The 19125-nt window shown below is 40.8% G+C and overlaps 1 protein-coding gene across 1 annotated transcript in view; it reads left to right on the forward strand.

Moving 5' to 3' along the window:
* Window positions 1–1311: 1311 nt before the first annotated feature.
* The window catches only part of tsnare1 (T-SNARE Domain Containing 1), a 117860-nt gene continuing 100046 nt past the window's right edge, over window positions 1312–19125 (forward strand). The window contains exon 1 of the mRNA XM_076971511.1: window positions 1312–1411. Within this exon, the coding sequence (XP_076827626.1) occupies window positions 1376–1411 (36 nt within the window). The 5' untranslated portion in view covers window positions 1312–1375. The remainder of the gene's footprint in view (window positions 1412–19125) is intronic.

Below are 19125 nucleotides of genomic sequence, written 5' to 3' on the forward strand. Positions count from 1 at the left end.
AAACTGGACTAGATCACTTAGCACACAGAGTGGTGACACTAAGAAGGCCTGACAGACCAGCCCTCTGTCAGCAGATGGAAGCCATCTATAATTCAGTCAGGAGACTGTTGCGTGCTGTTTCCTATCACACCCCATCAGTACAGTTCTTCCCCAAGTCTGTGTAAGAGAATGTAGCAGATAACACTTCAGTCCACTGCTGTCCATTATATACTGTGCTCAGATAGGTGGAACAGATGGTTTAATTCCTGTTAAATAAACTGCCCATCCGATCATGTGACTTTTGACAATTCAGAAATACAGCTTTACTTCAAAATACCAAGAATTGTAGGTCTGTCATGACCAGCGAGGGTATATGGGAATGGGATGGTGATTGTGTAACTGCAGCAGAGGTGAACTGTAGGAAAGAACTAAAGCACACATCAGTGTCATCATACTGCGGACACTAAGAGTCTGGCACAGTAACATCTCACTCACGTTAATCCTCTTCCCCTTTACACTGCTGCAGTCTGCCACTTGCATTTAACACTTCTCCCTCTCTGCCTGTGGAAGGCTTGATCTGTGTATCTGTAGCCTATGCCTTATTGTTACACCAGCGAAGGTGTGTGTGTGTGTGTGTGTGTGTGTGTGTGTGTGTGTGTGTGTGCGTGGTCCCTCAACCTCTCACTCTCTCTTAAACCAGGGAAGTAACTAGTACTCATAATGACATGCACTGAATAATGTAATATTCCTGGTCATCCCCCCCTGTGTCTGCAGCTTGCACAGTCCTATTGATACGTCCCATTCTCATGCCAGGCCAATGAAAGGACATTTCCCACTGAGTATGTTGTTTAGTCAAAGATTATCCTAACCTGTGACTGGTAAACAAAATTAGCATTATTGGCACATTACAACCTTTTATTTTCATGTTCAAAAAACATTGACCTTGTAAACCACTTCATTCAACATAGTCATGGTCGTGGGGCATCCAAAACCTGTATCAACAGCACTAGGCATAAGGCATAAGTTTTTCAAGAAACATGTGAAAAAAAAATTTGCTCCAAACCAAAGTATGAAAACATACTAAATATTTTATGTGACACTATAGATGGTTTCTTCTTTATTTCATCTGCAACACTTTATTGCTGACAGGTTTGATTATAGCTATTCTTATCTTAAAATATGTAGTTAGTTGAATTTCTCCACATGCTTTGGGTGTCCAGTGCATTTCTAATAACTAAAATTTACATTTTCTATGACTACTTCATTCAAACTACACATCCCAGAAGCTCCTTTTTTATCTCTGTCACATGACCAGAAAAAAGGAGCAGGTGGCACAGAGTCATGTGATGTTGTTATTCTGGGCTCAGTCTGATTGCTGGTACTGCGTCTGGAGTGAATGCTAAACGAAGTGCTTCCTCAGAAAAAAACAAAGGTACCGTTTGAGAAATCTATTCCCTTGGCTGTTTGTCTCATAGAATGTATTGTTCTCGCCACTGAGACTAGTGCAGGGAGGAGCTGAGCGGGGGAAGATGGAGGAAGCAGACAGGGAGAGGGGGAGGAGAGTAGGCCAGAGGAGAGGAGGCATCCTCCTTCCCTTCTACAGCATCCAACACCAGCAGCGTGTGTCTGTGTTCACGCATGCATCTGCACGTTTATGCACTAGAGCATGCATCACGCAAATGGATTACCACATTTAGGATCTTTGTGAACGTCTTTGTTTAGCAGATTAAGTGGCCTATGGGATGGGAGATATGCTATGCTATTGCATCTGATGAATGGGGGCTCGGTACTCAACATCAGAGACTTCTTCATCATCATCTTGGCTGACCAGGCAGATCAAATATTTTGTATTCTGTTCCAGGTCAGTTAACAGAAAATGGGTTAGGCATATTTTTGGTTGTTGCTGTTTTGCTTTATACAATTTTGTAATGATCTGCGCGGGGCAGAACAGGGAGGCGGACACAAGCGCTGAGGAGAGCGAGATTTATTACAGGAAATTCCATAGGCAGAGTCGATGTAACGGGCATGGGTCATAACGGGTTGGCAATCCTGACATGAAATGTACAAAGGCATGAACACGGACAAAGAAAACAACAAGGAAGACTGACTACGGAAGGGCAGGCAAAATACACGGGTGACGGGTAACACAAGGCGCAACACGGCAGTACTCACGATGAACGAGATCTGACAACTCACAGGCATAAACAAATAGACCGACCACTAGACCTGGGAGACACAGGGACTAATATACACAGGACTAAACTAGGGACAGGTGATGACAATGACACAGGGGCGTGGTAACAAACAAGGAATCCATAGAACCAACGAGCAGGGCGGGACAAACAGGCAGGGAACACGGACATGAGGGAACCCAGAGTGACAGCTACGAGAGGGGGCGTTGCCCTACGTGACAGAACCCCCCCTCAAAGCGTGCCACTCCGGGGCACGCAAGGGCAGACAGGACAGGGACAGCGGACACAGGACAGACCGGAGGGACAGGACCAGACAAAATAGGACGAGGGACCTGGGACACGGCATGACACGGGACACAGGAGACCGGATAGGGCCAGGGCGAGGCACAGGAGCAGGACTGGACAGGACAGGACCGGGGACAGACACTGGAGCGGGGCCATGGGACAGGGCAGAGGTAAACATTGAGGCAAACACGGCCTGGACGACGGAGACTGGGACAGGAACGAAGTGGGTCACAATCTGGGGAACAGACACGGGAACCGGGACAGCGAGGACACCACTGGAACCAGACACAGGGACGGGCACAAGGACACGAACAGGCACACACACAGGGACTGGGACCAACACAAAACCAGGGACAGAACATGGGAGCAAGGGGAACATGGGCAAAGAGACAGGGGCACATGGCAGAGCAGGGGGCACAAAGAGTCCAGGCCCAATAGAGGGCAGCACAGTCTCTGGGGACACAGGCGCGGCCGGGCGGCAGGCAGCGGGCACAGGCGCGGCCGGGCGGCAGGCAGCGGGAACAGGCAGGGTCCGCTGGCGGGCAGCGGGAACAGGCAGGGTCCGCTGGCGGGCAGCGGGAACAGGCAGGGTCCGCTGGCGGGCAGCGGGAACAGGCAGGGTCCGCTGGCGGGCAGCGGGAACAGGAGCCGGCGTGGACGACCCCTCCAGGGTCGCGGGGACAGGAACCGGCGTGGACGACCTCTCCGGGGTCGCGGGGACAGGAACTGGCGTGGACGACCTCTCCAGGGTCGCGGGGACAGGAACCGGCGTGGACGACCTCTCCAGGGTCGCGGGGACAGGAACCGGCGTGGACTGCCGACGGGCAGCGGGGACAGGAACCGACGTGGACTGCCTACGGGCAGCGGGAACTGGAACCTGGGGTGAGGAGATGCGCTCGGGGGGCGGAGCCACCAAGCCGACGTTCTCGGGGGGCGGAACCGCCATGCTGACGTCCTCGGGGGGCGGAACCGCCAAGCCGACGTCCTCGGGGGGCGGAACCGCCAAGCCGACGTCCTCGGGGGGCGGAACCACTATACTGACGTCATCGGGGGGCGTGTCCGCCAAGCCGACGTCCTCGGGGGGCGGAGCCACCATACTGACGTCATCGGGGGGCGTGTCCGCCAAGCCGACGTCCTCGGGGGGCGGAGCCACCATACTGACGTCATCGGGGGGCGTGTCCGCCAAGCCGACGTCCTCGGGGGGCGGAGGCACTATACTGACGTCATCGGGGGGCGTGTCCTCCAAGCCGACGTCCTCGGGGGGCGGAGCCACCATACTGACGTCATCGGGGGGTGTGTCCGCCAAGCCGACGTGGCTTGTACTCCCCCCCAAAAAATACATGGGGGTGTCCTGTGGAGTAGCCGGCGGGATCAGCGATGTTAAGTCCTCCTCCTCAGTGTCCGGGTTGAGCCTGGAAGAACACACAGACACAGAAGCCTCTCGGTTGCTCTCTCTGCGACGGCTCCGCCTCCTCCGAGGCGTCGGGAGCTCGCAGTGGCCACCGAGAGCAAACCGAGGGTTAAGCCAACGCTCGTCTGTGCGCTCATTCCGTCTGCCCGCTGCTTGCACCACAGGTTGCTCACGCCTGTGGTGTTCGCCAAGCCGGGCAGACACGTAGCGCTCAATAGGAGTCTCGACGCGAAAGCCAGTCGAAACCGAAAGTGACTGGGCTTTCGTTGGTGCGCGTCGAGACTTCCGTGTTCCCACAGCGCCAGGGGAATTTCTGTCTCTGGTTCGTTCACGCTGCAATATCGGAGAGTTGAACTGGACCGAACCAGCCAACATCTCATCACAGCGATTAAACTCACCAGAGTCTCGCTCCCTCGCTGTGTCCTTGTAGGGTCGGTCTTTATGTAATGATCTGCGCGGGGCAGAACAGGGAGGCGGACACAAGCGCTGAGGAGAGCGAGATTTATTACAGGAAATTCCATAGGCAGAGTCGATGTAACGGGCATGGGTCATAACGGGTTGGCAATCCTGACATGAAATGTACAAAGGCATGAACACGGACAAAGAAAACAACAAGGAAGACTGACTACGGAAGGGCAGGCAAAATACACGGGTGACGGGTAACACAAGGCGCAACACGGCAGTACTCACGATGAACGAGATCTGACAACTCACAGGCATAAACAAATAGACCGACCACTAGACCTGGGAGACACAGGGACTAATATACACAGGACTAAACTAGGGACAGGTGATGACAATGACACAGGGGCGTGGTAACAAACAAGGAATCCATAGAACCAACGAGCAGGGCGGGACAAACAGGCAGGGAACACGGACATGAGGGAACCCAGAGTGACAGCTACGAGAGGGGGCGTTGCCCTACGTGACAAATTTATAAGATTTATGAAATTGATTTCAATGTTTTATATATATATATATATATATATATATATATATATATATATATATATATATATATATATATAATATATCACTTTCAATGAATAAAATAGATTGTCCTTATTGATAAATATTTCCATTACTCTTACAACTACTACTCATAATAATAATAGCAACAACATTGCTTTCCATTCCATGTGCCATAACTTTTATATTTTTCTCTCACATTCCATGGTTTTATGGTTCCTAAGTTGGCTATCGTGTATCCTGTCCACTCCAGCATTGCCGGCTTCCTCTCCTCCCTGGATCTGACTAGCATTAAAGCAGCATTCATTTGGTGTATCTGTCCTAAATTGCTCCTCTTATGTGAACCAAATATCATGCATCGTGAGTTTTATGATCTCTTCACTATGAGCTACTATTAGTTTTACTACTGGCATTACATGATAAATTCATAAACAAATGAAGTATGAAAAAATGAAATATAATTAGTTCAATATGAAATTTAATATATTTAAATGATATGTTTAATATATATGATTTAGCATATACATGTTTCCCCAAAAGAAAGAAACCTCTTCCTTAGTTACCCTTAAGTCTCCTTTGAGTAGGATAAATGATGAGAGCCTTTTCATGTCATTCTTTCTCTTTTAAACATTCAATTTTAAACTGGTTTGCTTTGGATAGCTGTTGTATTAATAAACTGTCATGAAAAACAGTCTGACAGAGGCTGTTTCTAGGTCAAATTGAACTAGATAATTGGACTATTTTAGTCATTATCTGATATATGTATATCTTTCGGAGATATGCATCCAATTGTTATGCAAAATATACTGATTATGGCCAAACATTTTCATCTTAGCTACAACAACATCAGTTGCCAATTAAAGTGTCCATAAAATTGGACAAACTCTACAGTATTCACTTTGATGCTGTGAAATAGTGAAACTTACCATCATTTCAGTAGTGTCTGTCCTGGTAAATGAATTTTCAGTTAAATGTAGTTTGGGTGCTAAGGGTGCTAAAACAAAGTATACACAATTTTTATCATACATCTGAAAAGTGTAATTTATGAAACATGTTTTCCAAAACAAGTTACAAGAGTGCTTTTTGTTTCTATTCAACCCATTGGTGTTTCTGAAACCTCAGGTGTCGTTATTAAGCTGGTTTTCCTTGTGAGGGCTTACTTTTAAAATGCCCATTTAGTCTGGTTTAGACCCTTTATTTGTGTTAGCTTTTTTACTGAGTTGCATGTGCCTGTCTATAGTTTTAACTCCACATCCTGCCAACACCTGGGTTGTTGTAATGTATTGACCAGACGGAGAGGGATCCAACTGCAGAAGTATACCGCTTTTATTTACATAAATCACGTGTACAGAGAACGACGGGTAGATCACTAGCATTAAGCTTAGTAGCATTAACGTTCTCTTGGGGTGGTCGGGATGGTCCAGGGTCGTAACGGGAGAGCAGAATACAGGAGGTACAGAAGGGCCAGGCAGGAGACGAGGTCTGGGGAGCGGGTCAGAACATGGGAGATCAAACAGGCAATGGAAATGCTCGGTATGTGGCATGAGTCAACAATACTTCGCGACTAAGACATGGTGGGAAGGTGTATAAGTATGACTGAAAGGCTGAGGTGAGGCTGGTTAGGGAAGATCAGGTGGCATTCCTTACACAGTGTATAAAGGTTTACAGATGTTTTTAGGCTTGAGTAATACAATGACAGTTGTTTTCAACAAGACCCTTTTGAAGATGTTTCAAACTTATTTACCAGAACCCCACAAATTTTAGTTCTTAATTCTTTAGTTCTTAGTTATGCTCGTCATTTCCAAGTCCTCTTAATGACGAGCTGTGACGGTGTCAGGGAGGGAACGAAAAACAAAGTGCAAACAAGGAGTGTCTTTATTCCTAAGCACTAAGAACAAGAAAGAAAGAGGCTCAGCGACAAGCTCGAAAAATGAAAAGAAAGAAAGCAAATATGCTGGCAGTAAACACTTGAGGGGCTGAGATGCAGGAGAACAGGCTACACTCGTGATGTCAGTGCTGGTGCTTTATGTGCAAGAAGAGAAGAAGAGAATCTCTGGGCTTTAAATAGGCGGAGAACAAATAAGACACAGGTGCTTGTGGTTAATAATCGAGTGATTGGGAGCAGGGCAGGTGCTGTGTGTGTGTGTGTGTGTGTGTGTGTGTGTGTGTGTGTGTGTGTGTGTGTGTGTGTGTGTGTGTGTGTGTGTGTGTGTGTGTGTGTGTGTGTGTCAGTGGGCGTGCCTCTCCTGCTGGCTACCCTGCACACTGTGACACAAGCAAAGCAAGACAAGTTTATTTAGATGTTTAGGTGATTTGAGGTCCTGCTCAGATCATATTGCTTAAGCGTATCAGATGCACTGGTTCCAAACTATTTAATGATTTACAAATGGGTAATAGTACCTTAAAATCACTTCTGCAAGAAACTGGGGACCAACAGAAAGATTTAAAACATCAGGTGATGAATCTTTTGCTTCTACCAAAAACTGTGGCAGAGTTTTTCTGAAAGATCAATAAGGATGCCATTATATTAATCAACTTTGCTAGAAATAAATGCATGGATGAGTTTTTGAAAAAGTTTAGCTTTGACAGGAAGTCAATAAGTCACTAGGAGACACCGCAGGTCATAGACACCTACTCAGATATGTTTGTTAATTTCAACAAAGTAGTTCCTACCCTGTAACTATGATCTAAAGCATTTTTAACTGTTCCTGTGAGTCCTGAGTTGTCTAAAATAATTTTATGTTCAAAGGCTACACTGAAATCAAGCACTAAAAGACAACATTTTCCCCCAGAGGCTTTATTTAAATGGAAATCATTACGAGCAATATCAGTAAAGTGCTTGGACTGGAATTATGACTAAAAGTTATCAGAATAGCTATTTAAAGACAAAAAGCTAGTCAGCTAGCCAATATGACATTCTCAATTCTGTTTCCAAAAAGAAGTAGATTTGAAATGTCTCTTTCATTCTCTGCAGCTACATTTTTTTCACTTGTCAGAAGGAGAGCACAACTGCATCCAAGGGCTATACATATAGCTGACTTAAACATTGTCATGAAATGGCTACTACACAATCGGATTCAACATGTTTCTGAGATAGAAAGTAAACAACACAAGCTAGCCAGCTAGCAAATTGTAGTGGCATACATATCAAATGTATGGTACAAACAATAATGTGAAAAAAATATTTAGGCAGGTGTAGAAAGATGCTGCAATGCAAGCATTTTAAAGTAATGCTTAAAAAAAAAATAAAACCACCAAATTCTTCTAGGTACACTTGCAGGGATTTTGTAGGATTATAGACAGGTGAATGATTAGCCATTAAACCAAAGAGGTGATAATGAACATAGTTTTCATATGTACTGTAGGTTCAGTCATTAACTGAAACAGAAACAGCTGTGTAGGAAGCTTAAAACTGGGTGAACAGCCAAACACTGCTACAAAGGTGAAGCTCACATGGAAGTATTGTTCAACATAAGGTTCAACATGGTGGAGGTTCAACATGGTGAAGGTTCAACAGTGAAGCATTGTAGAGGTTCAACGTGGTGGAGGTTCAACAGTGAAGCATTGTAGAGGCGCAACATGATGGAGGTTCAACAGTGAAGCATCATGGAGGTTCTTTTCAAGTTTGGGTCTGCATTTCAGCAAATGTAGTTCGAGATTTAGTCAGGATTATTGGTGTCTTTAGTGCTGAGAAATAATGGCAAAAAATTATCAATCATAAAATACCATCAGGGAGGTGTCTGGTTGGCCCAAAATTTACCCTGCAGCAGGATTGTGACCCAAAACATACTGTCAGTAGTTAATAACTATCTTCCGTGTAAAGAACAAGGAGTCCTGGAAGTGATGATTTGGCCCTCACAGAGTGTTGATGTCAACATCATCGAGTCTGTCTGGGATTACATGAAGAGAGAAGAGATTTGAAAAACCTTACAGCCACTGAAGACCTGTGATTAGTTCTCCAAGATATTTGGAACATCTTCTCTGCAGTTTAATTCAATTAAGAATGTATATATTTTTGTATTTTGAAAGCAATAGGTGGTCACACCAAATATTAATTTGATTTAGATTTGGTCTTTTATTCGCTCATTTTGCTTTTTGTTATTTGACAAAAAATAAACCATTTTATTTTATTACACTTCTATCCTATTAAACAGGATGTCCTGCAACATGAGAAATAAAATGAGTGAGAGAACTAAAAACATGATTAATCACCTTTAAGAAAGGTGTCTAGAAAAAAATGGCACAAGGGAGGCTGAGTAAACACCTATCAACCTACACAGGTGCCTCCCACTTCTCAATCTCTACCTCAGTCCAGTTTTTTAACTGGGAAAAGCAGAGGTGGCAGGACTATTTGATTAAATACAGAATTTGTAATTACATATGCAAAATAACATCCAAAAAGCTTACATTTAGTAAATGCTGCTAAATATCTTTGTATTGTATAAATCAGTTAACACCCACCAAAACATCGTCACTATCATTCATCTGATAGTTGTTAACCTCCACTTTATTAGGTGTTTTCCCTTACATAAAACCAAGGCACATAAAGGCCAAGACTATAATAAAAAAAATGAACTGACATTTACTGTCAATTTTGAGTGGAAGGAAAGCTCCCTACTATATAATAACAAATGTAGATCCAGAATGCTCCAGAATGCTTTATGTCGTCTAAGCATCAGTTGGTTCTCAGTGCTGTTTGGGACCAAGGGCGCTATTTTGTATGCTTTTGTAGATAAAAGAAAGAAACTCCGTACTGCTGTGCTAAACCATGTCTCATGTGGTGCTGAGGCAGTAACCAATAACAGGTTGTCTGTAGATATGTACAGATATATATCTCAGGATCATACATTCATACATTTTCTTGTTTCACATCAAGACGGATTTTGAATTCTTAAAAAAAATGTTTTTAAACTAGATTTGTATATTAATTATAAACATGAAAAGCTTTGAGTCAAAATGAAAGTACAGATTAAAGTGTAGATATGTACTAAAATGTGCTTAAGTGCAGGAATTGAGTACATTAGTACTTAGTACCACCTCTGATGATAAACTCATGCTACATGAACAGCTAGAAGTAAGACACAAGTGCACAGCCATCAGTCCAAATTTCAATAGCCTTTTTTATTACATTTTACCTTAATAAGGTGAAGTGGAACATAACATTGGACCTGCTCTTCACAGCTCAAAAACAGCACATCATTGAAACAAATTTTTCTGCATTTTCATACATTTTTCAAATGTATGTATAGCTTGTAATTCATGTCAGATTGGATTGTAATGACGTGATTCCATAAGTAATGTACTTGAAATGACTGGATAGTACTGCAGAGCACAACACACAAGAGAAATGTTGCAGAAGTGTAATCTGTACAGATTATTAGAAGAAGGGGCTACCAATCCAGCACCCTCTGAAGTTTGGGAATGTTAGCTAGGGATGAAGGGTGGTCAGCATCTCACCTAATAAAGAAATCAGTACTCAGGTTGATAGATCAGGTCTGATATACGTATGTGACACTCTCATTTGGCAGGAAGTGATTACAGGGCTGCATCAGTAAGACCCTGCTGGCAAAGACAGCCCATGACTAGACATTTCTCATTCATGTTTGGGATATTGTTTATGTTGCTGGTAGAACATGACAGTCAGGCGAAGGGCCAGACAAGTTGACTGGCTATAAGCCAAAGGCATCTTTCAAGTGAGAATGTAAGTGGTTGCACGCTGTCAGAGGGATTATTGGTTTTTGTTTGTGATTAGTATATTTAGACATAATTTATGTCAATATACAGTTCTTCAAGAGCATGTTTTTTCCATTTTATGGTTTGTGGTTTATGGTTATTTGCTGGAATTCTTGCCAACATGCATCAAAAACAATCTTTCCATCTGCAGGCACAAATGCAGTATGTGTAAATACCTACAGCATATTTTCATGAATTATGCCAAGAAATTAGTGTATACTGTATGTTTATATTTTGATTAAGATATTTACACTTATAAATAATAAACAGATAAATGAAACAAACCTCTCAGCACATTTATAGTGAATCAAGCAGAGTACATAGCCAACATCTAGAAATGTCATTGTGAAGTTTTCTACTTGCTTAAAATCTGTATTGTTTTTATAAATTGTTCATGCATAATTTATGATCAGTGATTGATGCAAGTCATTATGACATTCATGACAATATCTTGTTCTTAAAGGAATGAATGCAGTCATCACTGTAGAAATTAATGTAGGATTGCATTAAACTGTTGAACTGGATAATTTGCTATTACCAACCAATACAAATCTTTTGCAAATTTTGATAGTCACTTCTGAGGCAAATACACACAACAGCCTTTGTTCCTTTCAACAACTGTGACTTACTGTTGTGACATAGTGGTGATATTGCTAATGCCTTCCCCTTGAACTGCATCATGCCAGGGATATGGCTTGCTTATGTTCAACTCATTCTCTCTGCTCTATTGTGATTGGAGAGACTCATTGAATGTATCAGATTGGCTGAGTAATTAATTGTAACTGGTTATTAACCTCTGAGAACTTTGTGTCCAGTACTGCGCTCTGTGAGAACAGGCCTTAATCACCCACAAATGGCAGCCACTAATGAAATTAGTTTCTGGTTCTGCACTGCAAATTTATTTGTTCGAGAAAGCCTTTCACAAGGGCACCCGATACTAAAGTTTACTTTTCTGTGGAATATTTGGTCCTCAACATTCTTTATATTTATCCCAATAAATTTAGGTTAGGAAAATATTCAGGCCAACAAGTTTACCTTACGTATCACAGCTACAATATGTTTGTATCTAGTACAGCATGGTTATGCAGTGGTTTTAAGTGTATAGAGGTTTTATCAGTGCAGTGTGACAGAATGGCTTAGAATATTGATGAGGTACTTACGATAGGGCTACAAGGATTTGTCTAGACCACGCCCAGGGCAGGGCATTAGCATAATTTAGCGTATGGAGGTTTTATCAGTACAGTGTGACTTGTGGCAGAATGGCTTAGAATATTGATGAGATACTTACAAAAGGGCTACATGGATTTGGCTAGATGAGTGTTTCTCAACCCAGTCCTTGAGGCCCACCAGACGGTTCCACATTTTTACTCTAACCTAATTGCTGGGAATTTGGACAGATCAAAGCTGTGGAACTGTGAAACGGGCCCTGGGGACTGAGGTTGAGAAACACTGCTCTGCACCACACCCAGGGCAGGGCACGTTATCTTTTTAAAAAATATTGATAAATTCTGATGAAGATATGATGATATGATTGAGTAGTTTAGTCACAGTGGTTTAAACTACTCAATCATATCATCATATCTTCATCAGAATTTATCAATATTTAAAAAAAATATATTTTTTACTAGTGGTAAACTAGTGGTTTAGTAGTTTAGTCACAGTAGTTTAGTCACAATTGTCTAATAGTGGCATTCATCCAAATTTGTCAGCATTCACAAATTAAAGCTACACTTTCATTAGGGTATGAAGTGGTATGAGGTGAACATCAACAATTCTCACACATGAAGTTTTCTGCATGAGCCATTGTCCGTTGAAGTGTCTTATTATAATAATAATCACCAGTTATATGCAAGCCACCTGGCATGCTTTTGGCCAGCTGCATATAATGGTTCAATTTTACTGTATCGGGACGTGTTTGTTTATCCAGGTTACCTTTGCAAACAAAAGGAATATTTGTTTAATGAAATTATTATTTTATGCTGTTGAGTAGCAATAATAGTAATTAGTAGCAATAGTAGAATAACAGCAGTTTGCAAGTCCATACATGTTTCGTGGTAGCTCTGCAAAAGGTCTATGAAGCTAGGACACAAACATCATTGTTAAACGTTAGTAAATATCAGTGTTAAAAATATTTTTAAAAATAGGTCATATTTGAAAAGGTAATGTACAGTCATAGGGTTGCCACTCAAAGTACATTACACATTTTTAATGACTTCACTCATAGTGTAACTGGATTATATTAATGAATATAAGTGTGCACTACCCATTACTTCTGAGTTATTATCTAATAGCTCCCCACCACCTTAAACAAAAAAAAAGAAAGAAAGAGAACAGCCAGTTTGGGGAAACTAGCTAATCAACGTTTTTGGCACACTGTCTGATTGATTGTAGCTTTGTCAAATTGCTTTTTGAATTTACAACAGTAAGAAGATGTGGTAAGGTTAGCACATTCAAATTCCTCTTCTTTATTTATATGCAAATAATTACAAATGACTATAAGAATTTAAACTGTATTGTACTTTGTAGCAGGTGAGAGTAATTAAATTACAGTAACACATTGCAGTGTATTCCATTAGAATTTCTAACACCATGCACTAGAATAATAAAACACATTTATGACATAAAGAGTAAATCAGGTTCATGACATATATAATAAAACAGATTAATAGTCAATAAAATAAAATCACTTGATGAATGCTCAACAAACAAACAAATAAACAACCCATCAGTCAATCAAAACCATGTGAACACAGTTAGGAATCTTTTACATTTGGTTTGATTTTATGTTTGACAAAGTGAAAAGAAACTTGCTATGTTTGCTGTGACATTTATTGCCATTTTAATATCAAGGTGGTACTTGGAGCCAGTCATTTAGGACTGAATGGATATGATGAATGTAAAGATTGGGAACTCGTAATCTTGAGTCCATGGGGCAATGAAGCTGTCAGATTGATCAAATACATATGCACAGACACAACTGTACTGATATCAGTATCTTGACAACTGGTAAAATAGTTTAAATGAAGTATGAAACCATGGCAAAGAAACGTGGAGCTAAAATTTTGTGTTACCAGCATCACTGGTACTTCAGTCTTTTCAGTTGTATTTGTTTTGCATGTTTAGGATAGATTCTGTTGCTAAATGACTAAATGGCTAAATGTTTTTTCATAGTTTTGGAAAAGCCATAGAGGAGCTAAGAGTACCAAGAGTATGAAAAATAAGGCATATAGCAGCCAAGACTGTGTTTGGGCCAAACAGATGTGGCATCTACAAAACAGCTGATGGGTTTGCCAGAATTCTTCCATAATCAGAAATGTAAATCTGATTTATAGTGTTTTGGACTTATGTAGCACTTTATGTATGACCAGGTGTAACTGAAAGAGTATTTGAAACTAATTTCTATGAAGATATACATGAGCTGGACAGAGAAGAGGTGTGTAATGTCTATGTTTCATATGTGCAAGGGCCCTAGTCTAAATGTCCCTCTTGGTGGACCCTGTTCCTGTCTCTGTCCAGTTTAAATATTGAGGGCCCCTTTCTCTCATACTCATGTTTCACAGATCCATATGGATGGGATATTACGCTAATATGTGGGGTCCTGTCCTTGTGTATAGGTGAGGAGACTCAGTTCAATTTCAATTATCAATTTTCAATATAATTCAATTATATTTCAGAGGAGATTCATACTGGTCAGAGACCTCCCTCTGGGTGCTTAATTTGATGCTGATCTTCTTTGTAATAAACTCATTATATACAACTAAGATGGTGTCGACAGCGACTTCTTCATCATCTTCACAGCGTTGATACTGAATACACCTCACTGGCAACTTCAGTGTTTTCTGTGTCTAATAAATGAGCAAATAAATTGTGGGGAAAACAGTATTATTCCAACAATTTAGTTGCAGTAATGTAGTACAGTGAACAACAGAAGCAAGGCAAACATTCTTTGTAATCACAAAGTCAGTATGTTGTGTTGCTGGTTATTTTAATGGGTTGGAGAAATATAAACTTATTATGTCGCTGGAACTAAGATTGAGGACTGTAACTATAGCAGATGCTTCCAGCAACTTATCAACTAATATATTTGGGCTGGTTAGGGATTTTCCTGCCATACTATTTTGGAAAAGTGACTATGGTTGGCTGGACAGAAGACCAAGGCATTAGGGTAGCACCAAGCAGAGAGCTGGTCACTCACTTCTAAGCTCCCTAAACACTGGTGGACTGCAGCTTTGGGCAGGTGCTTCCTTACAGAGCAGGACGTTCCTTTATTTGTTTGCATGAGACAAGCTCACCATGCTCCTTCTTCATTTTGTGGTCATAGACCTTGAAAATTCTGACTCTTACAATAATGTTCAATCATGTTATCTGAAACAAAATAGCTAACTAGTTCATACATAGATAAAAGGTTGACAGATAATGTTTTTTCATATAAAGTCCAATCAGGAATTGCCACAAATGACACATCATTTTTAATGCTTGCAAATAACCATTCCCTGGGTGAGTAAATAAATACACGAATGAAAAAAAAACAAACAAGTGTGTAAACATATGAAATATAAGACTAGCCTCCAGTCTGAACAAACACTTTTTTAATCTCTTGATTTCTTGATTAATACTTTTCTCAAGAAAGTAATTTAAAAAGTGCTTTCTATAAAATGTTTTTTAAATGCCTAACAGGCTAAACCAACATTTTCACATACAATGTTTGACCCACGTCTGCCCTTACAGTGTACAGAAAATAGGCAAATAACATAGGAAAATGACACACAGACCACAGATTTCACCATCTGCCATTCAGTTTGATGGAGCTACTGATGCGTGTCTGCTCAAAACAGACTTCCCAGTGACGTCATAACTCAGGCTATGAATATTGAGCTACTTATGGGCACTGACAATTTCCCCTTGTCAATATCTAAAATTCCTTTAATCAGTATAAACATTGTACACACACTTTTTTCAACATATTCTACAGCACAAAATAATGAATTAAATAAATAGCGATAAATAATAATGATCATTTCATGATAAAACATTCTTATTTAAATGAAGTCTGAATTTGATGCACATGTTTCTTTGATCATAGGCACTGTAACACAGTTTCTCTGGATCACTCAAACACTCGGCTCAGGTGTGCTGGTTGTGGGCTCTGCACATAGAAGCTGACTCATAGCAGTTGGGCTCAGTAGCCATGGAGATGAGTATTTTGGATGGAGGGAAACCCATCACCATCCTGCAGGGGGAAACATATGTGGCACGAGGAGAAAACCAGAAGGCTGGAAGTTGGATGTCCAGTGGGCCATCTGTCTCCATCCCTGACAAGAGCCAGGCAGCCCTGAAACTCTGAGGGAGAGCAACTCTTCCAAAGTCCAGCCCCAAAACAGCTTGAATTCCCTAAGGGAGAATTTCATAGCCATGTGCTGCAAAGAGTCCTATTGACTGCCAATACGGCTTGGAGCCCTCTGCAAATGTACACATACAGCCCTACACTGCCTACATCCAGTGGCATGCTGTAGCATCTGGAGGCATTAAAATGCTGGTGTTATGCTTTATTGAACAGCTAGTGGCCAAGACCAAAAACGTTTAAAAAAATGTCAGCATGGCTTTTTCCTGATTGAAGACAAAAAGTCTTAAAATACAGTGCATATAGTAGACCCCACATACAGTTTAACACCACATACAGTTTAACACTCCATATCACAGGTTCTAGTTATGTCATTCTAGTTATGATGTAAGCATAAACATTTCTAATGTAAATTTAAACTAGACTTTTATTGATGCAGAGCATGGTGCAGACACTGGGTGCAGCTTAAATCAGTATTTTTGTTGCATTAAAATGATAGGTAAAATGTGCCATATTTGTCAATTGTGATTTTTCACCGCAATCAAAATTTGTCATCCACATTTACCCATCTGTGCAGTTAGAACACACACACACACACACTAGTGATTACTAGGGGGCTGTGATGCACACATGCCTAGAGCGGTGAGCAGCCCTAGCCGTTGGGAGCCGTTGGGGTTAGGTGCCTTGCTCAATGGAACCTCAGTCGTTGCCTGGGAATCGAACCCACAACCCTCCCCGGTCACAAGACCAGTTCCCTACCACAGAACCATGACTGCCCAGGTGTGGTCACCAACACAAAAAATCTGTAACTTTCAGTTCTGCCCACTTTTGGGCATGATTTTCCATTCATGTAGTGTGATACATTTCACAACTTTAATCAGGGAGTGAATTTTTGTAGTTTAGTGAGGAAGCACAGGGGGCCTTGATAGCACATGTCTCTTCAGCTCCTCCTTTATCATATATCAGTCTTTTTATTAAAAAAGGGGTTATTATCTTAATATTTATTTCATTCTGTAGATTACCTTCTAATTATGCTGATTTTAGCACTTTAAGAACTGCTGGGCTGTTTTATTAACTAAAATGTTAGACCTATTCATCATTTTGCTATTTTTAATGAGCTTGTTAAAACCTTCTACGAAAAGTTGATTTTGCCATTACAAATACCATTAGAAGGGGTGCTGAGGTGTTAGCTATCAATTGGGCTCAGACCCATAACCTTGTGAATTAAACCCAAGTTTTTTGGTCAAGATCAAGAAGCTTCCCAGAATTCCTCTTTTGGTGTATATATTATTGTGAATCCTGACCATGCTTGGGATCCATGTGTAAGGGCCTCACTTACCAGTGTTTATAGCATTGTTGTCTCTAACAACCATGCATAATCATTTCACCATCAGCAGTTACACAGGAGTATGACAGTGCCAATTATCAGGTAGTAGACTGCTGGTTACAAGCCACCATTAAAATGAGGGGAAACAAATATTTACTCCTAGCGTTTTTCATTGGTCTGTTATGTGTGTATATTTATTGTTGCCTTGATTAAGTATGCTGTTAAGCAAATGGAACAATTACATGTATTATTATTTTTATATATCTGAACTACTTAATGAATTATATCTCTAATTTGTAAGTTACCTTATGAAAGAACTGCACAGTCTATGGATGAATAGCATTATTCGTATTGTGAGATGCAGTAAACTCAATGGCCATATTTTTCACAAGCCTAGCAATCCCATTATTCAGACAAGCCATTTGTATCATTAATGTTACTTTCATCAGTTAGTAATTAGTGCATGGTGTTTGAATTGATTAGTTAGGTATAAAATTTGTCATTTTATGTTTAGATAAAAGAATCTATGCATATGCGTCCTAATGATAATGAATGAGTAAATGATAATGGGGAATGACAGGTTAACAGACTTGCTTAATGTCACACTCATAAATATCTAGCGTGCCAAAAAAAAAAAAAAAGAAGATTTTTCATCCCAACAATCGAATTAAATGGGCTACAGGTCACTGCCATCCTCTCAAGCAAATGAGATCATCAAGGTCCTCATCTTCCTGCCTGAGTGAAGGTTACCGAGCATTCTGAATTCTCCTCTCACCATGTGGACTCACAGTATTTTAAGCATTAGTGACAGACATGGACTAACTGTCTGCACAGTCTATTAATTTATGTCTCACTGACGTTAAAACTAAAGATCATTTTAGCTGTAGCATAAATGTTTTTGGAAATGACACAGTCTGCTTCATTCCTCACTGTAGATCCTTCTGCACACTTCTCTGGTAACCTGGTAATTGTTTGGCTTCAAAAGAACATCTCCCATTTCTCCTTTTGATCACTTCAGATTTCACCCCACAAACAACAAACTCGCGTGTGAAATGTTTGCACAGTGATGATCATGCAGACCCACACTGTGAAGTGTATTAATATACTGTACATTAAAACAATATACAAGCTATATGGGTTTTTTCCCCAATATGTTCGCTGGAGTTATTTGGATTTCTGCATGAATGGCCCCTATAATGTGAACTAATTATTATAAGACATTATTTAACATTTTACACATTTTTGTTTGTTTTTGTAGCAAATGAGCACATCTTTGGATAAAATACTGCATACAAACAACAAAGCCTCATTTTAACTGTGAAGCATGGTGGAGGGAGAATTGTGGTGAGGGGAGAATTGTTGTGGAAGTAGAATTGTGGTGGAGGTACAATTATGGTGGAGGGAGAACTGTGGTGGGGATAGAATTGTGGTGGAGTAGAATTGTGGTGGGGTTGCTTTGATGTCACAGGATCTTGATACTTTGTGATAATTGTAGAACCAATTCTTAAAGAAATTGAGAAGATAATTTGGAAGGTATTTTTGAGACATTTTATAGCTGAATGTCAGGGTGTCTGTAATTGAAGATTCATAAGAGGTTCAATCATTCTGTAACATGATGGTGATACAAAACACAGGAGCAAATCAACAACAATATAATTTTCGAATGTCCTGAGTCAATCAATTTCTTTAAAAGATGTGATGTGATGCAACAACATGGTGTGAAAACATAAAAATTGTATTTTACCCCCCAGAAAATGCTTCCAATTAAGAAAAAAAGCTGAAACATTATTATTCGATGTTGTGCCTACATATGTCCAAACTGCAGTTACTAGATTACTGAGGTTATTGCAGATAAACAATATTCCACTAGTAACCTTGAAAGTTTGTT

This window comes from Brachyhypopomus gauderio, chromosome 13 (assembly GCF_052324685.1).
Source record: "Brachyhypopomus gauderio isolate BG-103 chromosome 13, BGAUD_0.2, whole genome shotgun sequence".
Lineage (NCBI taxonomy): Eukaryota > Metazoa > Chordata > Actinopteri > Gymnotiformes > Hypopomidae > Brachyhypopomus > Brachyhypopomus gauderio.